The sequence below is a fragment of the Numenius arquata genome, chromosome 14, assembly GCF_964106895.1.
Source record: "Numenius arquata chromosome 14, bNumArq3.hap1.1, whole genome shotgun sequence".
Taxonomy (NCBI): Eukaryota; Metazoa; Chordata; class Aves; order Charadriiformes; family Scolopacidae; genus Numenius; species Numenius arquata.
The window spans coordinates 8,104,451-8,131,869 of NC_133589.1; the positions used below are offsets into that span (position 1 = coordinate 8,104,451).

Here is a 27,419-nt window from a genome sequence, read left to right on the forward strand (position 1 = left end):
ATGAAGTACCCAGCACTCATTGCCACGTGAAACATACTCTGCACTTTTCCAGCGCTTTCTCAGAAGCCCAGCTGTGGCCCTCATATGTGTTAACATGCAGCTGCTCTGCAGCTTTTGACTCCTGGATCAGGTGCTGGCTCTTTGGGTGATCTGCAGCATTCAGCTGATCCTGGTAGTTTGGAGGTAATAGTTCAGGTGCAACAGGTTAGACTGCTGCTCATTCACCTGTGAGAGCTTTAGCAAATGACTGTGTTCCTCAATTTAACTCTGTGCCATGGTGATGTCAGCACTGTTCTGCTGAGGAAGACCATGGTGGCCAGGATGCCAAAAGCTGTGATGTGCTCCAATGCCACAGGGCAATATCTACAAGGAAGAGACTCCTGGGAGACCCCAGAATGAGGGACAGGACAAAGGTGAGAGACCCTGAAGCATTTCTTCCCCTCACAAAATCCTTGTTAAAGCCAAAGCGGAGAACTGGAGGTGGGAAGTGCCAAAATGTTCAGCTGGGAAGATGTGGTGGCTGCTCCAGCAAAACTGTGAAAACAGAGGCTCTCAGCCCCAGCCTGCTCCTCCAAGTCTGTAGACAGCATTCCTGGAAGAGCAGCATGCAAGACTGTAGTTGGCCTCACATACTTGTGCAGCTCCTGACACCTAAACTATGAACTATCCATGATCCAAATGGCCCTTAACTCCATTGTATCAGCAAATCAGCAAAAAATTGTATCACCTGACCCTGATCACAGTCTGCCACTTCTCCTCAAGCTCCCAAGATAGGTGAAACCTCTCCACTCTGCTCCAGATGCTCAGAGGACCAGCGACAGGAGACCTTGACTGTGCTACATGGGGCTGTCCCAGAGGACCTGTCTAGGTCTTCCTCTTTGGGGAGCTGGAGGATTTGGGCAGGAGCCATGGGCTGGAGGTAGTGGAGCAAGAGGGTGACAACAAAGAAAGCACTTTGGGGGAGGCAGAGGGGAGCAGGCCTGGACAAGGGGTCAAGGAGCTGTGGCATGCTGATTTCCGCCGAGCAAAAGGAGAAATGTTGTAGAGGATAGCTGGCACTGCCTCCGGCTCTTGGGGGCCTGCACCCTCCCTGTGGCTGTGAGCACTGGCAGGGGGTGCAGGTGGCACAGCGGGTGGATCTGGGGGGCGGGCAGGGTGTGGGGCTGCTGGGGGCTGTCCCCAGCACACCATGGCCAGCAGGGCCGCAGCCAGCCGGGGCTTACCCTGGCCAATGCTGTTCCCCCTGCGAGCAGCTACGAGCTCACCCCTGCGCCTTCCGGGGGCTGTTGCGGAGGCGACCGCCGCTGTCTGCTGTGCTGACCTGCCGCTGTCCGCGGTGCTGACCGACCCGGCTCCGCCCGGCGCTGCCCCCGCCCGGCCCGGCGGTGCCGGCGTGGCGCTCGGCGGGGCCCGGCGCGCTCCCCGCGCTCTCCGCGGCAGCGGCGGCGAGGGCGGGGGCGGGCCCTCCCTGCGCCGGGAGCGCGCTCCCGCCTCCCACCCGGCACAAAGTTTAGCAGCAGGAACTCGGGCGGCAACAGTGCGGAGCCGGCGGCACCGGGGCGGCACCGGAGCGCAGCCGCGCTGAGCCCAGGCGCCCCGGTGCCCGGCGGGGGCCGGCGGCGACCGTGCCATGCGGGGCTCCCCCCCGGCGGCGGCGGGGCGGGAGGGCAGCGGCGCCCCATGCGGCTGGGGCGGCCGGGCGGCGGCTGACACCATGTGTGCCCGGTGCCCGGGGCGAGGAGCGGGGAGCAGCCATGTCCCCCCCCGCCCAGCCGGGGGTGCCGGGCGGGCGCGGCTCTAAGGTGCCCCCGGCGCGGAAGCTCCTCTGCATGTGCAGCCTCTCCCTCTGCCTCACCTACTTGTGCTACAGCCTCATGGGGGGCACCGGCCCGGGCGCCCTGCGTTCCCCGGCCGCCCTCTCGGGCACGGCGGCCCCGAGATTCCCCGTCGCGCTTCCCGGCACGGCGGTCCCTGGGGCGCCGCGTTCCCCTGCCGCGCTCCCCGGTACGGCGGCCCCGCGCTCCCCCGCCAGCCCGCCAAACAGCGCCGGCGCCCCGGTCCCCTCCGCGGCTCCGACACGGGCCTCCAACAGCAGCCGTGAAGTGGCGGCGGGCGCCTGGCTGCGGACGCCGCTGGCCCCCGGGGAGGTGATCACGGCGCAGAGCGGAGCCTTCGAGAGGGACCCGCAGGAGTCAAGCACCACGGACGAGGAGCTGAGCCGGGCCGGCAGCCCGGGGAACCGCGGAGGCAGCAGCAGCACCACGCCGGACTACGGGGAGAAGCGGCTGCCGCAAGCCCTCATCATCGGGGTGAAGAAGGGGGGTACGCGGGCGCTGCTGGAGGCTATCCGGGCGCACCCCGACGTGCGCGCCGTGGGCACCGAGCCCCACTTCTTCGACAGGAACTACGAAAAGGGGCTGGAATGGTACAGGTGAGGGCGCGGGGGCTCTGGCCGCGAAGCGCGGGGCAGCGCGGGGACGTCCTGACCCACCGGGAGGATAGGGGAGGAAGGATGTGTGTCCGTGCGCGCCGGAGCGGGGGGTCCCCAGCCCCCCCTGGGTGGCCGCGGTAGGTAGCTGCGCGGTGGGACCGGGGCCCTGGATGATGGCGAGTCGGGGGCCGTGGCGGGTCCCGGGACCGTTGCGTGGGTCCGTGGGGACGTGGCGGGTGCGTAGCCCGACAGCCGAACCACGCTGTGAGGGCAGGCCAGGCTATCGCGTTCGTGCCTCGCCTGACAGCTGTCGTGATTTAAAATGCGGTGTTCCGATGGGAAGGCAGAAAACGCGTAAAAACGTCCCTCTTCTGTAACTCCTGTGCATAGAGTGCTTGAGCAGACCGTAGCAGTTCAGCTGCACTTGGTGTAAAACATGTATAAATAGGTCAGTAATTAATAATTACTGAAATAAACAAGATTGCAAGTTGTTCCAGGTGATGATAGGGGCTTTGAAGTGAAGAAGGGTGGCAGCTTTCATACAAGCTGCAAGGTTCGCTTCACAAATAAGATTTACTCTTTATTCAACAAGTTCCGTGTCAGAAAGTTTTTTCCATTGACAAGATCTAATTCTGTTCATGAAGAAGTGTCTAAATGTTGCTCTCTGACATAGCGTAACATTTTAAGGGTATCTTATGCTGAAAGTCCTGATTATTAGAAAATACTGGACTGCAGTAATGAAGTGTTAAGTGCCTTGGCAAATCAACGAATTGTGATGGCTCAGGGTTTCTCTCTCTCTTTAAAAATCTCAAAACTAAAAAGAATGCAGATTAGTGGAACTTGCAAATTACTAGTAGTTCTGTAGTTTACAGCTAAAAGCAACCCATACAAGTTTCTTCATAAGAAATAGTCCGTGGCTAAGCTAAGTTCTATCTTTCTGTTGTGCTTAGTATGGTAGCTGTTTAGCTGCTCTGAAAATGAAGGGAAAAAATAGAGGCAGCAAGTTAGTTTCTGCTTGGATTACCTGGTCACTCTTTATTAAAATAGAGTACATAGTCTTCATGTCAATGGCATTTAAATGTGAGGACCTCCAGGCAATTTTCTGTGGCAGTTGTGGAAGTAAACTCTTCATAACACTTATTTGGTGTAGCATCCACTTGGCTTTGTTAAAATGCTGAGGGATTTTCTTGAGGGACTTCAATAAAGTGGAGATCAGCACAGAGAAAGTGCATTTGTCTCTGAGAGCGTTTTCAGTGTGCTGTACCAACACGGGGAAGGAATAAAGGATTGACTGTGGTTATTGTGTTTATACATATAATTTCAGACACAGTATCTTATTTTACTCAATTTTCCTGCAGGAAAGGCTTGCCTTGAAAAAGAAGTTTAGAAACTTGCTGGAAGAGGCTAGAAAGAGGCATATAAAAAGGTTTGGTTTTATTCAAAACAGGCAGAAGAAGATCAAGCACTGAATATGGCAAACAGCTGCTTTTTCATCTTTAAAGTCAGGCTACAAGAAAAGGGCTAGAGAGCGCGTATAACTCCTCTTGTGGAGCAAAAGGCACACACAGGTTTTCAGTTTTCATTTGCAGAATGCATTTTGAAATTTTTCATCCCTGCAGTAGCTCTGTGGTTTGTTTAGCTCATTTCTAGCACCAGTGCTGTTCTGCACTGGTAGAGAGGTGGGAAAAGAAAAAGGTTCAGTCAGAGTTGATTTGTGAGGGATGTGGGCAGAGTAGGCTGGGGAATAGATTCTCTGGTCATGGGATAAATAAATTACACTGCTGCTTAATTGCTATCAGGATTTGCCCCAATTGTTTACCCTAAAGCCATCTTTACACTCCTCAACCCAAACAGCTTGCTTCTCCTCAGAAAAGTTTTTCAGCCTTGCTGAGACAGGACACCAGGTCACACAGTGTTGGTGATCTGCGCCTCAGCGGGAGCAACAGATTTCCCCTGGTGCTGTGCCGGTACCAGGCCATCATGGACCAGGAGGCTGGTGTGCTGAGTGCTGTACAAATACTAAGCAAAAATGGAGTGAGGGGGACAGATTACCATCCACAGTAGCAGCTATTTCTTCCTGACCTTCTCTGAGATTACCTGATTGAATGCACCAAGGAGGCTGACTGCTAGCAGCTGTGTCCCAAGTAGAGTAATTTTTCCTATCCGCAGAAATGTCAATTTTCTTTAAGCAAAGAAGCAACTATTGAAGTGTTTATACCAGCATCTCCTTACAGTGACTTCTATCACTTGTTTATATTTTGCGTATAACACTTCTTTTTATGCATTATAAACTGTTAGCTTTTAATACTGTCAAGTTTTTGCTTATGTAGTGAAATAAGGAAACAGCAGCCCCTCAGGATTCCTTGCTTTGTTATTCAGTACTGAGAGTATCTTCTACTCTGGCAGAGCTGTGGGGAAGGGAAGCAGTTTCCCCACCTTGGTTTCTCTATCTGTAAAATGGAGACAGCACCTAAACGCTACCATTTCTTTTGTGTGTGTCTCATGCTGCGTTATTCATGTCTTGAGGTTAGTCGGCTATGAACACTGTGTCCAGGATCTATATCGGGACAGTAGTCAGAGGCTGAAGTTAGTGCAAATATAGCTTTCTGCCTGTTGGCTGGTGCAGCATGGCAAGCCTGTTACACCAGCTCTCTGCAGTCTGTTCTGTTTTCCTGCTAACCTTTAGGGAAAGCTGTGCTGTCTGTGATTGCTTTAGCTCTGCAGTCAAAGTTTATGTAGAAATTACCGAACTGAGGTCTTCCTGCACACATACTGATGTGAACTGGGTCGAAGGCTTCTTTCAGTTGGGTAGTGTTATGCTGCCAGAATTGTTTGTGTACTTGTGATTTGTGATTCCGTACATCCTAATGTTGGGCTGTCTGAAGGACAAGTTCAGTGATACAGCTTTCTTTAAACTGCACTTCATATCCCCATGTACTTTAAATTTTGTTGATAAATTTCCTAGCCTGCTTTCTTTTTTTCTCTTAATGCAGCATGTAACTTGACTACTATTAAACAGTATGTTATAGGCTGAGTGGGAAGTGACTTTTAGCCTTTCCTTTTGTTAACAGTGTGGCAATACCTTTCTCTGGTGTATGTATTACTTGCGTATCTTCATCTCACCCTCTTAAGTCCAGGACACTGATAGCTGGCAGTAAATTTTTTTCTTTGGTGATGAACTTTGTTGACTTCACTCCTTACAATATGCCAGAACTTGGTCCCACTGTGGACAAAGGTTGTGGCAAGGAGCAGGTTCCTGTCTTTCCTTTGGAAGTTGCTGGCAGCTCTCTTTCACCCACTTGTTCCTTCTAAACCACAGGATGTGCTGTCATTCCCTGTAGGAACTGCTGCTGATTTTTAGCCGGTGCCAAGTGTCCTCCTGCTCCCTCACATGCCCAGAGCAGCTCTTGTTGCCCACTGAGCCCAGGTACTGGTAGCCCCCCTGCATGTACCCTGTGGCCAGGCTGGACCGGAGGCATTTGCATGGGTGACATGCTCTCTCCATCGCGATGCTCATGTCTCGGTGGGCATGTCCCACGCTCTGAGCTCTGCCCCGAGCTATCCTGAAGTTGGAAATGAATTGTGAGAGCCTTTCTGAGAGTGCAACAAGGACAGCAGAACGATGGGGAGACTTTGGAGGCCTCTGAGCATGGAAGGAATTTAGCTTACAACTACAAATGCTCATTACCAGCATAAAAAGAAGCAGCATCCGGGATATGCCCAAGTTCCTTGCCTGGGCATGAAACAAGGGTACACAAGCACGAGAGGATTTTGTGGATAACAGGGACTGCAAACTGCCCGCAGTGTTCGACACTTGGACTGGTTTGTCACCTTGCAGTGCTAGAGGCATTGGTTTGGTGTCTGCTGTGACGGCCGTTAGAGAGGCCATGTACCAGAGGGCTGGACCTGGGGTCTGCAGAGGAGCCCTGGCTTCAGTGTGGTCCCTGGCGGCTTTATGTGACTGGAGAAGAAGGAGAGGCAATTCTCTTGGCATTGCACAGTTGCTGTGCCGCTCCTCTGCCAGTGATTTCAGTGGTGGGATGGCTTCATGTGTGCAGACACTGACACATCCAGACGCTCAGATGCTGCTGGTGACCGATCTGGAGGTGTCAGAAGAGAAAGGCTTTCAGGTGGCTGTGTGAAGAGAGCAGGGGCTTTTAGCACTGGGGCAGCTGGTGCTTTAGTTGGCTCGTTTTGCTGGTGTGAATGCCCAGCACAGTAGACCTCAGCATTTTGGCATCTCCACAGGTCTCTGAGCTGAGTGGAACAGTCCAGAGTCCACCGTTCCCAGCTGCCTGCAGGCTCAGCACAGGGAGGTGGTTCAGTTTTTGCCCGGTCACACTTTCAAGGCTATCTCGACATCCTATGTTTAGCAGAAAACTGGGGATTCATAACGGTATTTTGAAAACAAATTTGCAGTTTTAACAAAGATATGATCTCCACAAAGCAAAGAGAGCGCCTGATAGTGGTGAACTTAAATTGTGGAGTTTTAAAGTTCACTGATTTGAATATTATTCCAAATAATCAGAAGTTGAATTCTACATGTACGTGCACATTGTTTTACTCCTTGCCTCCCTCTCAGTGGAGCCTTCACAGAGAAGCTGCAGCAATGTCTCTCTAATTAGACTGTGTTCCTCTCACTCTGCCCTAGGCCTCCATACGTTAAGCACTTATACAGGGGCGTAGCTTTATGCGTGGAGCGGTCCCATTGCAGCCACTGCAGGGAGCAGTCACCATGACAGGCAATGAAATGGTTTGCATGCCTAATGCTATTTTCACCGCCTGTCTGGGTTTTTTGGAGCGTTCTCCCTAACAGTCAGGCCTGTGTGTTATTCTGTGAGCTGCTACCCTCATACAAATAATGAATAATACCATGACAGAGAGCTCTTCTGCCAGTAATAAACATGTGCTCTCGAGCCAGCGGTTCCAAGGAGCAGCTGGCTGTGGCTGCGGAGCCAAAGCTCTCAGTCGTGTCCCTGTGGACATTAAACTCGTCTGTATTGGGGAAGCGGCTGTCATGCACTGTTATCGCTGTAACGGGCTCTGTTCCTCCCCGGGACTGCTTGCCATCTCACCTGCCCTCCTGCTGTGATGGTCTGGAGGCTGGCGTGGCGGGGCTGTCTCTGTGTGCACCGGGGCCGATCCTACCTCGGAACACCCGGCTCTTGCCACCGCAGCTGCAAACAGTGCCGGTCGTGTCCAAGGATGTGTGAGGAGACCCCCCTGCAGCATCCCTTAGCAGCTGTTGGACAGCAATAGCTTGGGGCCATTTTGGCCTCGGTCCCACACAGTGTGACCCTCGCTGTGAGCTGTAATTGTGGTGTTGGGTAATGCTTGTGCCTCTCCAATCAGCTCAGGATAGTCAGAAAATCAAACCGCTTCCATCAGCGCAGTGAGTCTGTGCTGATGGGCACTATGGAACACCTACAGTGGATGGATAGATCGGGGTTTGCTTCTAATGACAGGCACCGCCGCCAAAGCCTGGTAACTGCTGTATTTCTCTGCAAAAGGCTTTCCCAGTGTACTGTGCCCTTTGCACTCCTGGCAACTTAGGAAAAGTGTATTGATTTTTTTTTTTTTTTTTTTTTTTTTTTCTGGGACCTGCTGTGAGTTGGCTTTTGCTGAAATGTAGTGACTCAGCTGCCCTCCCTCCTCTGTGGATCCAATGCATTGGGATTAATCTGGGTTGAAGACTGTACGAGTAATTCCATGTAACACAGCTCTTTCAATACTCTGTCTCCTTCACCTTTCCTAAACCTTTAGGTCTGGGTTAGATCCTACATGTGCACTGTTTTTTCTAGCCCAAGTCTTCCATGCAGAGCAAGCACACGTGTGCAGCACCGACCTCCCACCGAAAGCTGGGTCCAGCTCTCGGTAAAGCTGGTGGAGGGTCTGAGCTGACCTGGGTTACAGGCTGGAGGCTGTGAGCCAGGGGTGAGGCTCTTTGCTGGTCGGTCCCTATGTTTCACCCATCTAGGGGCTGTAGAGAGGCCACTCCAGTGTCAGGCATGGATTTCTTTCTATACCCAGATTGTGTCAGAGCTGGGGGTCTCCTGGTCTCTGCCCCTGCCCTGTGTGCTGGGCCAGAGGAGCCCACCCTGCACTCTTGCTGGGCAGCAGTCTTCTTTCTCCCTGCCTTTCTGCTCAGTTTCAGCCCGAGGGATGGGATGGAGGAATGAATCGTGCCTCTTTGCAGTGTTTTATCACCTGATGATGGTTATCCACAGGCTACTCGATTGTAGCCATGGGAATGGCAGCTGCTTTCAGCACCCGCAGCCCCTCCACACTGTGCGTGCGCTTCTTGCAAAGAGAGTGAGAGAAGCGCGAGGGGCAACACGCTGGCAGGGGAGAGCTCGGCAGCGCCCGCTCCTGCAGAGCCGGTCGCTGCTTCTGCCTCCGTGTAAAATGTTTGTTTGCAGGTGACAAGGGAGAGAAGGAGGCAGCACAGCTGCATGTTGAAGCCCTTTGGCAGCCCTGGCAGGGATGTGGCCAATACTGCTCGCTTGGCAGGGTGGAGGGGGGGTGCACCAGGGCCGCATCCCACCATCGCACCCAGCTGGGTCCTGCCCTGCTCCCCCTCCAAGCCCTGGCATGCACACGGACCCCGCGAACTGGATCAGCTCAGCCCTGGTTATGAACCCAGGGCTCAGAAAATCAACCAAGCAAGGCAGAGATGCCTCTTCCGATAACTTTTGGAGCATCCCTTGGAGCATGTAGGGAACCGTCATATGTTGCCAGGCCTGAAATAAACTAACTGTTGCACTGTATTTTCAAGAGCACTCTTTCTGTAGGATTTTGCTCAATAATCCACGAAGTAAACACTACAGTGCTTTGCTGCTAATAGTTTGTGTTATTTGTAGTGTCAAAGTTTGTGAGCTTTGCTCTGTGTGTGAATGCAGCATCGCTCGAGCATGTAGATGCTACAGAAAATCCAAAAATAGGCCTTGGGAAAAACAGCCCCCTTGGAAAAGAGAAAGGCAAAGAGTCAGTTGGTTGCATTCATGGGTTTAAATGATGAGCCTGACCCCCGCTCGGTTTCTGATTTAGCGAGGGTTGTTCTGCTCTGTTCGAAGCCCAGACTAGCAAAGGAGGAACAACAGGTTCTCAAAGAAAGTTACGGACAAAGGCTTTTGATTTTCAGAGTGAAAATTCTAGCACAAATTGGTGACACCTTGTATCGAGAGAGGTCGGAGTCTTTTGCTTTTCATGGATTTCTCTTACCTCTTGTTGTCATGGGGACTTCTTTTCCCTGAGTCATTATATCGTGCACTTCAGCAGAAATTTTATTGCTTTGGGGGCTGGAGAGGCTCATGTGGGACATCTCTCACTGCTCGTGGTGTAATACACAGAGGTAATTTCTTTCAAATGATTTTTGCTTGAAGTGGTTTCAATGAATTGAGAAGGGTACGAGTATGAATGAATGGCTGAAATGTTCATACTGAGTTCAGGTGAGGAACATGCACTATCAAACTTTCCAGAGCATTAAGTGTGGATATTATAATTTCACTGTGGTGTGTATGTAGGCAGCAGTCCATTTCATCCTTTTTACTCACTTTTTCAAAAGTATTATTTAGGATTTGAAGTGGCTTAAATTGGTTTCCCCTCCCTTTTAAAAAGTTTAAAAGAAAACCCTAAATTATAAAAGTCTTTTCAGTCACAGTAAGAAATTACTGTTTAGATCAAAGGCATGGGGTCAGCCCCAGCAACGCGTGGTGTTGCCTTTGCTTCTGGTGCCGTGGGATGTAGAGAGGCCCAGGCAGGATCGGTCCCTGTGACCCGTGCTGGGAGCAGCTCAGCCTCCCTGCGGATGGCAAAGTTGGCCGTGAGCGACAGGGCTGTAGGAACTGCCTCTCAGATCTCTGCTGTACACGTAATGGCCTGTGGCCATCACTTTCCACCTCCACTTATTCAGGGGACACTGGTGTGTGGTAGTGCATGGCCAGGGCATCCTTTGCCTGCTGGGGTCCTGTCTCCCACTGTGACCCGAGGCGAGGATCCCCTGGGGAACCCCACGTGTCAGGTAGCTCCTTCCCACGCAGTTTCCTGCCCGGCCGTCTGTTTGTTTGTTCAGGTGTCTGCTGTTTCCAAGCTGAAGGAGAGTATTTAAAAGCCAACTGTTTGAAGGCTGTGGAAAGGATTCGTATTTATGGAAAAAAGAAGAAGAAAAAAAAAACACAACACAAAACCAACCTCAAAAAACCCTCCAACCTGTTTTTTCAAATCTCCCATTTCCATCCCCAGAGTCAACACACCAATTTAGTAAATGTTGCAAGGCACACTATTTTCCCCCTTGTCATATTATACATCCAAGCATCAAGGATGGATCATAAACTTGCTCTTTATGGCTTTAACATTTCAATTGCTAGTCACATTTTATGTAAATGAAGGTATTTACCTTGACAAGCTCTCCTGTGAAGTACAGTACTTCTTTAAAGAATTTATTTGGCAATATAAACAGGCCAAATGCTGAGGGTGGATGCAAAATTCACAATTGATTTTTACAGCTAAGTAATGTAGGATCCTCCCAAAATATACTCGTGGCTGTCTGCTCCGATCTCGTCAGTGCCTTGGAGAAACTGAGGCAGGGGCATCGGGGGGAAGAGGAAATAGCAAAGGGACATCAGTTATAGCCACAGACCTACTAAACAGAGCTGGCTTTGGATAAAAATAACTCCATCTGCCAGACTTTATTTTGTATTACAGAGATTGCTGTAACACATTTCGAGCCAAAATCTGATTTCCATTCCCTCCAGAGCCAGGCTGCAGTGGACTTGGCCCCCTCCTTTATTAGCGGGTAATCATTTCGGATCAGAGTGGAACAACGTTGCTCCGGTAGCCTGAATTTACAGCTCTCCTTTGTTTTAGAGCGTATTTCCTTTCATCTTGCATTGAGATGGGTACAGTAATATAATATACTTTCTATTAGTGTTCATTCACATCTGCAAATAACTTTATTTCAGCCTCAGCTCTGCCCTCTCTGTATTTGTTCTTGATGGACATTCATATAATTAAGCTGAGCAGGGAGCACGTTCATGGAAAGCGAACATCAGCGTCAGAAGCGTGTGTTAAATTTGCATTTGGATTCAGCAGCTGACAGCACGAGCTGCCATCACCCAGCCAAGGAAAAGACAAAACCACCCAATCTGTGTAATGCCAACTGCAAGGAGGCACCGGCTCCAGAGGCTCTGGGACTCCCCCAGGTGCTCCCACACCACGAGGGGTCCCGCTGCCAACCCCATGTTCAGGACCCACCTCTGAGCCCCTGAACGTGGGAAGAGGAGTCACTGCCTGGCTCACCTGTGGGTAGCAGGGGCCGCATCACTTGGGCAGGTTATTAATTGTGAATTACTCGGCTCCAGTCCGAGTTGTTTAAAAACAAACTGACCCTTTTGCATCCAAAGCGCTGACTCATGAGATGCTGATGGCAGACCGTGGATCCTGAAGTTGTTGCTGCTGGAGGTCTTTAATTGGCCTTCGGTTCATCCCCGCTTGGTCTGTCCCCCAGGGAGTGCCAGCATTGATCCCACTGCCGCTCACCTGCACTGTCAGCACTCACACCTTTGAGCTAATTTCTGGGCTATTTATTTGGACTGTGTTAATCCCAAGTCACCAACTGCTGCCTCTGCTTTGCTGCACTGTGGTCTGGGGGTTCGCAGAGCCAGGCGATACACAGAGGGGACAGAGATACACCAGGAAAGGGCTCTGCCTTTTTTACATCAGCTGTTAAAAACATACCGAAAGGTAAACTGCTGCAGTCAATAGCTGGGCATGAGCTCGAGAGGCTCTAGGGGAGCTGGACAGTGTGATGGGGAAGGAGCTTTAGCTGTTGTGACGGAAGGTGGGTAAACTAAAAGAGGGGTGATTTAGATTAGATATTAGGAAGAAAGTCTTTACTGTGAGGGTAGTGAGACACTGGCCCGGAGAAGCTGTGGATGCCCCATCCCTGGAGGTGTTCAAGGCCAGGCTGGATGGAGCTTTGAGTGACCTGCTCTAGTGGGAGGTGTCCCTGCCCATGGCAGGGGGGTTGAAACTAGATGATCTTCAAGGTCCCTTCTAACTCTAATCATTCTATGATCCTACGTAAGCATGGCGACTGTTGCTTGATACTGACCTGTGCCGTGGGCAGGAGAGGATTAAACATGCCCAGGGCCCAGCAGTGGAGGGGAGGCACTTGGCAGTGTTCTTGCTCACCAGTCTTCATTAATGGCTGCATGTGTGTTCCCCCCACGGGGCAGCTGGGCCTGATAGGGCAAACACTCAATGGGGGCCCAGGGCACCAGGGGAGCCCAGGGAGTCCCTGGCCAGTGGCATGGGCAGTACCTGGCTGCCACCCTGCCCACCTCCCCCTCATGACGGGCAGAGAGCCCCAGACTGAGCAGTCCTGACCTAAGATAGGGGTCTGGTCCTTTCCTGGAGCCACTTTTTGGGATGCTCTTCCACTCGCTGCCGCCCAGCCAGCTCTGCTGGTGAATGGGCATAGGAGGAGGGCATGCAGGCAGTGCTACTGGGTCTGCTACACACGCCTGGATCAGGAACAATAAAGGTTCCTTACTCAGCTCAAAATCCTCTAGAAACCCCTGAAAAATCAAAGCGCTGGGGAAAAAAAGCCTGAGGCAATAACTTCATTGGTAAACTAACGCATCTCACTGAGAATTTCTAAGACCTAGCAAATCATAATGCAATTTCCTATGCAAAAAGGGTTTATCTCTATCTAAATATTATTCTGCATCGTTACTCATTGTAGGGAAGCTATTGCTCTCTTAGGTTAACTGATTGAACTTTGGAAATAAAGCTGCAAGCTTATCATACAGATGGGAGCTTGACTTTTGTTGCTCCTAAATTGCAGTGATATTGTTAGATGTGAGTAAATGTATACTCCATTAGAAAATATTAAAGTTTTATACTACTTTAAAATTAGAAAGATTAAAAGAGGCATTTCTGCAGTCTAGCCCACCATGAAATTGGAGTCTATTTGGTATGTAAAATGTGTAATACAAATAGCCTAACAATTAATGACAAAGGAAGAGCTGGGATGGATTTAAGGCTCAAACTATGCTGGATTTCTTGAGGCTGGAGTGGCAGCAGGGGAAATGTGTTATTAGATCATTACAGGCTTTTCTGCTAGAGCCACTGCTGGTAAAGTTACATCAAAGTGTTTTATTATTACTCTGTTCCCACATAATATTCTGAAACACTCTCGTCTTGGGATGCGGTTGTCTCTGTGGGAGGCCATCCCTGTCTCTGCCACAGACTGGTTCATTTGGAAAACCTGAACAGAAATTCTTCAGCCATTTTTTGCAGTAGGCAACGGTGAGGGAGTGCTTTCCCATTGCCAGAGTGTTTAAGGAGCTCGTTTATTAATGTTGGAGTTCAAAGCTGCTGACTGTAGTCAGGGTAATGTATTCAGGAGTGGGGAATTCCTGCTGGCCGAGGTCCCTGCAGGGCACCACGGTGGATGCAAGTCTTCTGCTGCCTGGTTCGAGGTCCTTCCCCAGGGTAACCCACCGAGGCGCTTCCCACTGCGGCTCTGCCAATGCCCCCTATTAACTTTTGCTAATGCTTAGAGTGCATCACAGGCTGAGGAGAGTGTGAAGTTCCTTGCTGTGCCCAGAGGGTGAGGATTTGGGATGCTGGTGTAGGAAGGGACTGGGGAGTTCTGTAGAGAGGCAGATTTCACCCTGCGGCTCTGTCCTCCAGCAAGCCTGGGGGGATCTCAGCCCCCAGTTACCACTAAGGTGGGTGCACAGTGCTCTGCAGGAGCTGGCGGTGGGAAAAGCCCCCTTCTCCTGCAGCTCTGCTGGCTCCTGCTGGCGGAGGGTCTCTGCAGACCTTCCCCTCCTGTCTGCTGGTGTCGGGGGCTGGGAGGAGCCTAGGCATTGTGTAACCCCCCCGGCAAACCCAGGTAGCCTGGTTGTACCTTGTTTTATTTTCTAGGGGGGGAAAAGCAGACTGAGGTATGACAGGCTGTTTGCTATGCCTTTGGGATGCAGATTCGGGCCTGCAGGTATGGTGGTGCCAAATAAATGTTGTGTGGCCCTTCAGAGTATAAATTGCATTTCTAATCCAGATATTCTCCAGGAACACCCCCTTGCACTTCATGTCACAGTTATTTTGTACATTGGTGCCTCTGTGCTTAAATGTACAGTGCTGAATATGTGGCTCCTTCTTCATTAACAGGATTTATATCCTTGGTGTTTCTTGTTGGATGACTTAGTATTGTAATGAAGAACATGAATGCTGCCTTAATTAAAATGCAACCCCCTACATTAATAAATACGTTGCCACTGAAAATTAAGGTTCACTGAAAACTGTGCGTTAAAAATCTTGTGGCAGGTTTAACTGGCAGGGTGTGAAATGGGAAGTGATTTGGGATGAGGTGCCCCAGCTCTGGAGCCCAGCCATGCGGGACTGCGTTCAGCCCGCTGCAGGGACCGGGGATCACAGCTGCCTTTGCAGCCCCCTAATCCTGCAGGCAGCTGCCCACTCCCCTGCCTGTCCCTGGCAGACACAAAAACTGCCCCAGGGTGCCCATGAACCTGGTACCCTGGGGGTTGGTGGAGCTCCTCTGGGTGCTGCTGCCTTGCCCTGCCCAGCCTTGCCCTGCGCTCAGCTGCAACTGGGAATCGGCACCAGCCACGGTGCTTGCTCCCAGGCTGTTCTGTTTTACCGGGGAGGTGCAAAGCAGTTTAATGAACCGGAGAATTTGTTCCATAATATTACTTTAAAAAAAATAAAATATTGTAAATGCAAACATTCCTGACTCCTTCTCTCCGAGCGTTGTGCATGCATCGCTGTTGGCAGTATTATCAGTTATGAAGATATTTTGCATTCAAGGATTTGCAGTTTCCAGGTCCATGAATATTCAGGCTCCAGTTCGCCCTTTCTGTCTGTGCACTGCACCTATCCTTTCCTTTCCTTCACTCCTTTTTTTTTTTTTTTCAGCGGATTCAATTAGTTCTATTTGCTGCTTTAGCAATAAAACAATTCCCTCTGTGGCATTAAAATGAGTTTCTTTCATTATTTCATTTGGCTTCTTGTTATATGTTGAAGGAAAGGGAGGGGACTGCTTATTGTCTGCCCTGCTTCGCAGGGGCGGGCTGCCAAGCCGAGGATGTACTTGGACACTGGATGTACTTGGGGCAGCATTAAGAATTAATGAAGGGCACTTGCTAGGGCAGGGGCACGGGATCCTCACTGACAGAGCCATTTTCGGAGCCATGGGTAAAATTTGACCGATCCCAGAGAGACTTTCGGTAGGATTTTGGCACCCGAGTCACCGAGCTGGCCTTGAACACGCTGGGCTTCTGAACACGTTCAAGGAGTTGGGTCTGATCGGTTCTCAAGCGCGCAGAGCTTTTGCATTAGCTGTTGGTAATGAAATGCAGAGACTGAGCCTGTATTTGTTTTAGCTAAGGCACAAGTTAATCTGAGCTGAAACATCAATTTAAACCCAGCAGATCCGTTCATGGAGGCAGCGTGGGCAGTGGCTGGTGCACGGCTTTGGAGGCTGGTCAAGGGTCCTGGTCCTGTTTTCTCCCAAAGCAGAGCCCAGCGTGGCGCAGGAAAGCACACGGGCGTTGTGAGAGCCAGAACAACAGTGATTATGTGGGCAGGGTATACAAATAATTACATGTAATGCCAGAACTCTCTTGGTAATCTGCTCTTGGAGTGCCCTTTCGGGGGGCTGAGATGGCGTCAGGTAGCCGTGTAGCGCTAACAGACCCATAAATCATTCTCGTTTCACATTGTGCTAAACACAAATCATATTAGTTACAACGCTGAAGAGCATCTAAGTAGAGAAAAGAGAAAGGCAAGGTGGAAAGAGGAAGCTAAATTTAAATCTAATTGCTTTTCTGTGTGTGTTTCACTGCTGTTTGGCTGGGACACGATGGCACGCTGTGGAGAGGGAGCCGGGAACCGGCACAGGGAGGGAGGTGGGAGCCGCACGTTGTTCCTCCTCTGCTCCCCCTGGATGGTGAACAGCCAATGTGGGTGCTAAAGGTGGATGAGAGGAGACGTGGCTTTGTGTATTTTTTTTTTTTTTTTTTTTTTTTTTAAAAATTACTTTTCCTCTTCTTTCTGTGACTAGGGTAGGTTAAAAGAGTTGTGCTGGTTCCAATTCCTTTTTCATTATGAGATTAAATCTAGAACCAAATGAGAATTTCCAGGCTGGTGGAGCGGCTGTGACCCCCTGGCTCTGACGAGCGCCCAACTTTTTGGAGAAAAGTTTTGTACTTTTCCTCTCCCCATGGAAAGGCCCGAGCCCCTCTGCAGCGGGAAGCGGGGTGACCAGCGGTGCCTGCTTCCTCCAGAAGGAATTGTGAAATCAGAGGGGGAACGGGCAGATCCTGGGGAAACCTCGGCTGGAGGCTTTGCCGGTAGGATTGGTTATTAACAGCAAGCTTCAGTGGGACAAAGTAAAGGAGCTTAAAAGGAAATATGTCTATTTGGGATGGAAAACCATTTTAAATGGAAGAAAAATTAGAGCGTACAGCAGGGTAAGCAGGACTGCAAAGTTAAGTAATTAATCACACTGGTTGTAACTTGGAAAGGAAATAAACATGATAAAAGGATTTGTCTGAGTAGATTACAGGCAAATTAGACAAAAAAAAAAAAAAAAAGGAGGGGTCATCACGAACTTGGGAATTGTGCTCTTCAGAAACCTTCAATCATCCTCACAATCAATTCTGCATTTCCTTAATAGCGGTGTGAAACATGGCTCGCTCTGCATTGTCTTAGATTAACCGCTAACTGCAAACCATACGTTAAATGAAGTATTGAATATTTGTCTCTCAACAATACACTTGGAAATTGTTTATTTCCCTACTAGGTTTTCTGCAATGCATTTAGGTACTGTAACCTAAATTGTAAAATATAGACTTGCAATACCTGCACTCAATACCCTGCCAGTGCCTGGCCCCCGCGGCAGCTGCACCGAGGACCCACAATTACAGGAGTTTTTCTCTCATAAACTGATTGTTTGTTTCTGGAGACAATTACACTGACTTTATTATACAACGTATGTTTCTCTGCAACAAACAACCTGCTTTATGGGTTTTCTTAGTAAAATACCAAGCCACCATGCTCACTAATATGATTCAATTGTATTGCGTTATCTGACCTTTAAGGAACTTGCAATCTATAATAACATGGTTCTACAGCAGATCCACTAGTAAAAAGCCTTGGCTTCTGGGAAATTCAGTCTGCAAATAAGTGGAGCCCGGGTATGAAAGGAATAACAAGGCACTTTAACCCCTTGGCTGCTGGCCTGCCTGGGGTGGTTTTGCCATCCCTGTGGTGAGGTGCTGTAGGGATGTGTGTGCACGCGGAGGCTGGAGGTGGGAGCGTGGCTTGGTGCATCCCGTCCCAGAGCACCCGGAGCTGGTGCCTCTCCTTAGAGGTGTGGGAATGTGGAAGGGGTGTGGAGAGGATGCAAAGGGGACGCGATCTTGGCCAGCGGAGCCACGATGGGTTGGCTGGGCTGAACGAGCAGCTTCTGTGCAGAGCCGGTTGCCCGTGCCTTCGTCCACCGTGCACAGTGCTTGGCAGTGGATTGACGCAGGCTGTGTGCTGCTGCGTTCATGTACGGTGGCACGGAAATGATTAACACTGGTATCATCCCTGCCCGCCCACCCGCTCCCGTCTGTTCACTTCGGGCGCCCTGCCACGCGCGGAGGCACCGGCAAGCTCCGCTGTGGACGGGGTAGCCCACGTGCGGCCCCTTGCCCTGCCGGCGGTGTGGGGGATGTTGTGACCACCAGTGCCAGCTCCAGGCTGCTGCCAGACAGTGTGGGACTGCCCTCCTGATCCGGCACAGCCCAGCCTCCATCCCTCCCTGCTCCCTTCCTTGTCTGCTGGAGGGACACAGTGCTGCAGCCAGTTGACCCCACACCACGATGGAAGATCAGGAACCATGCCACCACGTGCCCACATGAGCCCTTAGCCCAGGCTGTCCTTCCCCCACCTGTCATTTATCCACAAGGTGCTTAGAAGAGGTCTGCAGGTCTTGGTTTCGGCCAAGGCTGGAGTGATGCCCTGCTCATAAGTTGAATAGCCCAGTCTCCTTGGGAAGGGATTTGCCATCCACTAGCTCTTGCTGCTCGTCCGCTCTGGATCTCTCCCAGCATGACGGGGAGGAACCTCAGGCCCATGCAGCACACAACACAGTGAGGATCCATCAGGGAAACCCATGCATGATGGGGCTGTTCACTCCCCCAGGGCCAGAAGGGTCCCTGGGCAGCTCTGCCATGTCATCTCTGCTCAGCAGGCAGCAGCGAGGTCTCCATTCTGCACCCTGTTTGGATGCGTTTCCAGCCCACTAATCACTCTCTAATCATGCTGATTTTTTCTGTCTGACCTCCCTCCACAGCAGTAATGCTTCACCTAAGAGGCATTCAAGTGATTTTATTTAGCTAAGTGAAAGATGGGGGATAGTCAGAAATCTATTAGACCCAGGAATTGGCAAGAGACCGGGAGCTGGAACAGACAAAGAAGTACTTCAGAAGTTTTTAATGACTGCTTTCTCAGAAGCTGGAGGACAACCTGTGTCTAACTCTCAGCGCTGGGTTTTTAAGAAAGTTTTCTCAGCCCATTGCATGCACTTTTGACAGAGATCTTTGTGGAATAACTTTTCCACCGAGGAACAGGAGATCAGAGAACCGTTCCCTTTAACGCTCGAGTGTGCATGAACTTGCGGGGATATCGTTTGAGGCTCTGCTAACCTTGTTAAAGGTCACTTTTTGATCCTGTCAAATACCCTCTTTACCTGGAGATAAGATTTAAAAATGAAAGACGAAAGAGAAAGAGCTTAAGAAAGAAGGAGAACCTGGAAGCTCACTGAGATCACCCACACCGGGCTTGTGGCAGGGGAGGATTAAAGCGAGTGCTGGCACAGCCAGGGAAATGGTCGTGCGGGGTGGGAACGGAGCAGGAACGGAGCAGCTGGGGCATCTCCTGGGCCATTGAGCAGCCCTGTGGCATGGCTGGGGCTGGGAGTACTGACCGCCCTGTGCCGCTGGTGCCCCCCTGCCCTGCCGGAGGGGCTGCCTGTCGCCGCCATCGCCGCGGTGCGGAGGTGCTCGTGAAGGAAACCGCGCCGGGCCAAGGTTGCGGCTGAGGTCAATAAATAATACATGACAATTAATCTTAGAAACCTGTGACTCGGGGGAGAAAGGCGAGGACACTGCGGATCCTGGGCCGGGCTGTCAGGCGGATGCTTTTGGCTCCATGTCAGCCCGGGCAAGTCAATGAAAAATAAGCCTCTGCCGGGACGCTGTGAGTTGGTGGTGAGTCACTTGGCACGGCTGGCACGTTCCCAGTGCCGGCGGCAGCCGGGTGCCACCGGTGCCCTCCCCGGTGTGCAGGGAGGTAGGTCACTGTTGCTGCCCGGGCAGGGGGTGCTTGTCCCCACTTCCCCACAAGGTTTCAGGGTACCACTCAGCCTTCACGTGCACCAGCTAGCCGTGAGCCCTCTGTGCTGGGGGGCTTTTCAGCAATTGTTTGCCTTTTACAATCAATTCCCATTTGAGATGTTTTAAAATGTATAACTGTCTCCTTGAGACTACAGCATTCAGCAGGTGGTAACACTCAAAGCCTTTTTTTTTTAATCTGTAGTAAGGATTTACAAAGGAAACCTTGACTTTTAGATTGATTTTTAAATAAGCATATATTTAGCTGTTAGTGCTTGAAGTACATATTGGATTATATTCTTCTGCAAACAGAATATTCTAATTGATCTTGCTAATAAATAATGAAAGCCAGCCCTACTACATATAATTCAAGGTTACACTGCATTTCTACCAGCAGCACTGGGGAGTTTTTTAACGTTTAAAAGATTATTTCTTTTAAAAAGGGGCAAAAACCTGTGTGTGTGGAGGAAGACTAAATGCTGAGCTTTTCTGTAGAATTTCCTTTTGTTATTTTCTAAAATGTAATTAGCAAGTGTCACCGTTTGAGACCCTCATATACATATAAAACTAAACTTGAAAGCCGTTCCTCCTCCCCGGCAGCTGCCCTCTCAGGAGTGGCTGCAGGCGAGGGAGTGCGGCTCAGTCCTGGGCTCCTGCGGTGGCAGCCTCCGTGGCTGCCGGTGGGGTGTGATGGGGCCAGACCCCTCCTGTTCACATGCCACATCGTTGGGTGCAAACAATAATGGCAAGTCTGCAGAAATCATCAGGACAAGCCTGCTGCTCACTCCTGGAACGTGAGATCAGCTGGAGAATCAATTTTAATGTTCAGCCTTGTATTGATCAGCGCCGTGATGGGTCGCTTGGCTGTGGCATGAGCAGCTTCAAGGAGCCTTCGCTCTGGGACGGGTGCGGGTACCTTCACACACCAGGGATAAGGAGCTGAGGTCTGGCACTGCACCAGGAGCTCGCACAGAGCTCTTTGCTCCGGCCCCCAGGGACCTGCCAGGGCTCTCTGTGGGGACATGGACCGGGGCCATCCCCATGTGCTCCCGCATCTTGCTGTGGGCCAGGGTCCAGCAGCTGGTGCTGTTGCAAAGCCCCTGCAGCTCAGCTGCCCCCTCCACTGCACCATGATCAGGGGGGTAACTTTCAGGCTAGGTCGTGAGTCAAGCATAGCCACCGCTTTGATGCTGGTGCAGAACTGCCTTTCTTTGTCAGCTTATGTCCTGCTCCAGACATTTTCTGGCAAGTCTGGAGACCACCCTTTGCGTTGGCTCACCAGAGCCCAGCAAATGACCAGTGACAGAAAGGCCATGCAGAGCTCAGTAACTCAGGGGAGCTGGGTTATTACAGTTTGCAAATGTTGTGCAGATTCTCAGCTTGTAGAACAGGCATTAATCACTCAGTGACATTGCAATTACCATACAGGATAGGGCATTTATTTGGCATTTAACATGTAATTAGGGGAAATAACTATTTCTTCCCCATGCTAAGGAAGTGCAAATTGCAAACGGCCAGATTTGACCTGGTGAGTTTATGTAGCTCAGCTGCATTGGCTTTGCCACAGGGCAAAGAGCTTTTTTGTCCAGCTAAGGTGAAGTCTGCTATTAAAGCTGACATTGGTAGCAGCCATCCCTGCTCTGTACAAAAGCCTCCCACCTGCTGGAGTGACAGCAGTGACCAGAGTGGTGGGGAGAGCAAGACGCCTTACAAGTGGGCATTGTGGGGACAGGTCACCAAGCCCAGTATCCTGCCTTTTGACAATGACCACAGGTGGATGCCGAGGGATGCAGGCAGGGCATCCCGCTATGTATAAGGTATTTCTCCCTAATATATATGGTATTTCTCTCTAGTAATCTCAAACGTCCTCAGCTCCAGGACTAGGATAGAGGCCAGCTAGGCAGGGCTGTGCACAGCTGTGTGGCTTTTATCCTTTGCTTCCTGCTGGCTGCTGGAGGAAGGGAGAGATCTCCAGGGACAGGGCAGCCTTCCCAGCCTGCCAGCTGGGCTGGGCTGGAGGGATGGTGTGATGCAGAAAGCTACATCCAGTTCCACCCCTTTGAGACCAGCAAAGCTCTTCATTTCTGGGCAAAATCCTATGTACCTTGTGACTGGGACCTCCTGCTCCACTCCCCTTTGGGGACACAGCAGCAATCTGTGGCTACACACATTTACTGCGGACCCTCTTGCTGCCATCCTGCTACCCACTGCAAGAGCCATTCTTTTGTAGAGTCAAGAGCGGTGTTTGAGGATAAGCCAGCACAGGTCTTCCAGGCGAGAGGAGATATTGCTGTCTTCCTTTTCCTGTAGGCAGCTGGCAGCCACTCTCCCCACCAGCTGGAGCGATGACATGATCAGCCAGCAAAGGCAGCATAATATTAAAGATCTGCTGACACCTCATGGGAAACTCACTAAAAATTATTTTATTTAGGTGTATGCCTATGAATTTTTCTGCTTTTCTCCCCCTTGTTCCATAGCACAGAGAACACCACCTGGAACACAGGCGCCTTAGTGGCTCTTAGTGGGGAGAGGACAAGGATGCAGACCCAAGTGCATAGAGCATCCAGGACCCGTGCGCTGCCACCTACTGCTGCCTCATGGCCGGCACACACTGGGCACTGGGAACAGTCTGATGAGGAGCTGTGAGGCCCCATGAGCTGCTTAGGGTGGGTACACCAGGCAGGAGCAGAGGAATGGACACAGTGAGGGAGTCAGAAGAGGACAGACAGACTCTGCTAGACCCAGGCGGGACAGAGGGCTGTTTATTAGCAAAACTACTCCTCCTGGTTTTGCCTTATGTTTGTTTCAGGAAGTCATGATGAATATGGATGCGAGTGTACAGGGAGCTGGGATGGGTAATTAGAGTGGAGCCCTGGGAGTGGGAAATCCTGGGCTGTAATCGCACCCCGGGGAGGAAGCTGGTCCTGGGGGTACTGTGGGATCTCCCGGATTGTGTGTTCTGCCTCTGCACTGTCACTCAGTGGGACCTAGGGCTACTGATTTCCCTTCTCTGTGGATCTAATTGTACCTGCCTCAGAGGCGTGTTGTATGAGTCTGAGTTAATTAACGCTCATAAAGCCACTCTACATCCTTGGAGAAGTGCAAAGTATCATAGCTGCTGTTATGATTTGCTAGGCAATGCAATTAGTTTAATTTCAGAAAGTTGCCAGCCAGCCCTTTCCCCAGCCACCGCACTGTCCCTGTCTGCACGCTGCCATGTGCACGCTCAGGGAAGCCAGCTCGCACTGTCTACTAGGGAGGAGACAGCAGCATTCTACGTCTGCTCCTTGTGACCACCTCTTCCCCCTGGCCCCGTCCCTGGTTCTTGAATCATCCCCAGTTGTCACCCTTTTGTTCCATTAAAGGCCTGATGTCATCGTGACCTGTGGCTCTGGTCACAGCAGCCACTGGTGATATCATGAACAGATGAAGAATAAAAGTCATCCCATTTATCCTCAGCTGTTTACCTTGATGTGAACTCTGGGGATGCCAGTCCCTCTTCTGCAGCTGCAGAGGGATCTGGATGACACCCTCATACTGCAGCCCGAAGTACTGGGATCCCAGATGAAGGATGTGAATCCAAACTAGCCTCTGCTCCGGTGACAGTCTCCTTTGTCCATGCTGCTTCTGGCCAGCAGGTATGTGGGGCAAACTTCATCTCAGGTTAGCTCCAAGCTCTTTGTAGGGCCGAAATGCTCCTATATGCAAAAGACTGGTGAAAATCAGAGTGTACTGGGCAATAGAGACATCCTTCCTCACAACCACTCTGGCATCACCCTGAGTCCAGGAAGAGCTGCAGGATGTGTCGGATGTGGATCACAATTTTTGCCAGAAAACCTAGGCCAGGTAAGGGCTACAAACCAGACTGTGGTAAGGCCAGATGCACACCTGCCTTGGAGAAGCGCCGTCAGGTCAACGAGCATTTAAGCTAGTCTGTCATGGAGAAAGAGAACAGGGCATGCATTGCTGGGGAACGGAGCAGCTCACGGCACTGCTTTGCAGCATTCCAGCCCAGCCAGGCATGTTTGCGGGATGAGGCAGGTAGGGGGTGTCCAGTCAGGGGTGTGTGTATTTGTATAGACATGTATATGTATGTACATATATGTGCATGTAAGGATATATTGGTTAGGAACTTGAGGACCATCTGTTTCAGCTTTTGGGGAAGGTAGAAGCAATTTCTGGCATATGGTGGGGCTGTAGGTAATAAATCACCTCAATGGTTCACTTCCACAGGTCGTGGTTTTGCTCCATGCTGGCTCTGATGCCCTGTGAGCTGCCTCTTGTGCAGCTGGGGCCACCTCTGGGACTTGCGGTGTCCCTGGGAGCAGCCTGGGCCAGATCTAGGAATGGCAACAGGGCTGCGGTGAGAGGCAGTAACCCCCTTCCATGCACAGCATCACAGGGCCACCACAGACCCCCATCCCCTGAGGGGGGACAGGGCTCAGGCCGTTCCGGTTCAGCCTGAAATAATTAGATTGCTCGCTTCTCTCCAGCCTGCCAGGGGAAGAATGCCTGGCCTTTCCCTTTGTGCCCCATCTCTTCACAAACCCATCCTTTGTTACCAGCTCTTTTTTCCTTCCAAGACATGAAAACTGAGGCCTGTCATCTTTACCTTTGCAACAGATGAAGATGTCAGGCAGCTTGAGTAGCTGCTTAAGAGATCTGCCATTACCTTTTACCTCCTCCAATTCCTGAAATCATTTCATGGGGATCCAATTTTCTCTTTCATATTCACTCCTGCAAACAGAGTTGAAAAACTCTTTGTTAGTTGAAATAGTCTCTGAAATGTGCTGCTGTATTTCTTTTTGCTATTCTAATTAGCCTTTTAACTCAGTGCTGCTTGTATTTATAGATGGCTAATCCTCCCTCTCCAGTCCTCCTCCTCCTCCATAGCAGAACATTTCCACTGTTTAAAAGCCGTTTGCTCTTTCCTGTTTTCTGTTTCCCGGTTCCTTTGCTATTGCTGTTTAAACGCTCCAGCTCTTGACTGAGCTTCCTGATCAGACGCAGGGTCTCCTTTGCTGCGGCACCTTTCCCTGAGCGAGATTCAGCTCCAGGCTGGCACACGCCTTTGAGCAGCTGCCTCGCTTCTCTCCTTCAAGATTATTTCAAGACCGCCTATTTTAGCTGTTCAGCTTCTACCATCCGCTCCTGCAAAAATGGGCAACCCAGGGTGGGCACAAAGGCAGCTCAGATTCACTTGCACCTCTCTAGCTGTGCTAATGTGAGCAGGAGCCTCTCGCACGTTTTTGGTGGCTGCGATCTCACGTCCTGCCATTCCCCATGGCTGCACAAGCTGCGACCATCCAGAGCAACATCTTGTTCTGAACATCTCGGATTCCTCCGCTCAGAGCAGCATCTGCATCTGTGCAAAGGAAGCAACGTAACCAGATTTGTGTCCCCATCCATCATCCTAATTAATCATCGTCGTTTAAAATACATTTTTACTTTTTGATGCTTTTATGTACTTAGGAGCTTGGACGAATTTGTTTGCTGTAGTTTTTCACTAAGTCCTTCAGCTTAGCGCTGGTGAGCGTGTTGCGGTTTCCCCAGGGTGGGGGGGGTGTAAGCATGCACTTATCCCCTCAGAGCCAGCGGGAGAGTACCCCATAAGAACCCTTTTTGCTGTGCGCCTCTAACCCTTGACTTAGGAACAATTCCCCTGCTAATGCTTTAGCTCTGCATTTACGAAGCTTAAGATAACTTCTGGAGCAATGCCAAATTCTAGCATAAAATATCAAAATGTCTTGTGTGGAGCAAAGCTTTATCTGTAGGCTGGAGATGTAGGGCTTTCCCTTTATGTGGCCCTCCTGCCAGAGCTTTTCATAGCATGGTTTCAAAGAGCAAATATGCAGGAGATCTGCTGGCTTAGCGCAATTCCTAAATGCAGATAAGGCTTACAGCCCTCGCACCAGGTAGGAAGATTCCAGTGACAGTTAAATGTGCTCGATTGTGCAAATCTCCGGCTGTGGCAAAGAGAGATGGGGAGCACAGACAGATGGTCTGGCACAGAAAGCACGCTGGGAGCCTGCTAAAGCACACTTTCTGAAAGGCGTCCTGATTGCCTGGTGGCAGAGCCCTTTAAAGACATGAAGGTGAGCATAACAGGAGTCCTGACCCCAAGTCACACCGTGGGCTGGCTTTCATGGTCATGGTTTCATAGGTCATGGTTTTCACAAGTCCCTCAGGCCGTCACCTTCCTCTGGGATGGACTCAAACAGCCTTACGAGGAAAGGATCAAAGAGCTGGGGCTCTTTAGCTTGGAGAAGAGAAGGCTGAAGGGAGACCTTATCTGTGTTTAGAAGTACCTAAAGGGTGGGTTGAAGGATGATGGAGCCGGACTCTTTTCAGTGGTTTCCAGCGATAGGACGAGGGGCAACGGGCACAAGCTGGAACATAGGAAGTTCCATTCAAATATGAGGAAGAACTTCTTTACGGTGAGGGTGACAGAGCACTGGAACAGGCTGCCCAGGGAGGTTGTGGAGTCCCCTTCTCTGGAGATTTTCAAGACCCGCCTGGATGCAGTCCTGAGTAATGTGCTCTAGGCAATCCTGCTTTAGCAGGGGAGTTGGACTAGATGATCTCTAGAGGTCCCTTCCAACTCTGACAATTCCGTGATTCCGTGAGTCTCAATGTACAGTAACCACACAAGCATAAAGAACTAACACTGCTGAGCTGAAGAGCATCCCCTATGTAGGGAGAGATGCCCTTGAGCAGTGGGCACCATGCAGCATCAGGCGTGATGGGATAATTGGAGCGCGTGAGATGGGGACTTCTGCACCTAAAGTCTGTGCACGGGGTTGTCTCTGTAGGTCATCAGGAGAAAGTGCTCCTCCACACTGGAGAGCTGGAGCAACAATCCCATCTCAGCATGCCAGGCTCAACAGGGAGAGGAGAGTTGCTGGGGAAGAAGAAGGGCAGGGAAGAGGAGGATGTTTAAATACAAGGCAATGCTGAGTGCAGGGTGAGGAGATTGTACTTGTCAAGGACTCTGATGAGAAGTAGGGGAAACCAGGACTTTCTTCTTAATACCACATTTTTAAATGTGCATATCTGTTACTAGTGAGTTATTTGCTCCACATAAAATATTAGTCCCTGTCAAGATATATCTTTCCTGTGCATAAACTGCATATTTTGATGCCTTGTTTCTTAATTCAATCTCTCTGCTCCCAAAAATTCATCTCCATTGTATCATTTGCTCAATTCTCTTCATGTTTGCATGGCATTTATGAGATAGCCACAACATTAATCCTCTGCCTTGGGAATCTCACAAAGCCCCAGCTGAGGAGATGGCCTCAAAGTGTCCCAGTCACGGCTCTCCCCGCTGGTATCAGGATCCAGACGGCAGGATCTAGTACCCATAGATGCAGCATGGAGAAGCAGATGTAGGTGGGTGGCAGCTTCCCAGGGACCCTCAGATTTGTTCCAGGAGTGGTGCTGAGAGGCTCAAACCTGGGGTCCAGTCAGAGGCACAGAGACCAGCTTGCTCCAGCTCACTAGTGCACGGTGACCTACCATTTGCTTCTCAGCAGCCATGAGCTGAGGACAAAGCACCAAAAGAGTCAGCCTGAATGAGCATG

General features: G+C 50.7%; 1 protein-coding gene across 1 annotated transcript in view; it reads left to right on the top strand.

Annotated features, from left to right (window-relative positions):
* The first annotated feature begins 1,754 nt into the window (after positions 1-1,754).
* The window catches only part of HS3ST4 (heparan sulfate-glucosamine 3-sulfotransferase 4), a 64,172-nt gene continuing 38,507 nt past the window's right edge, over positions 1,755-27,419 (top strand). Inside the window, exon 1 of the mRNA XM_074158354.1 lies at positions 1,755-2,431. Within this exon, the coding sequence (XP_074014455.1) occupies positions 1,755-2,431 (677 nt within the window). The remainder of the gene's footprint in view (positions 2,432-27,419) is intronic.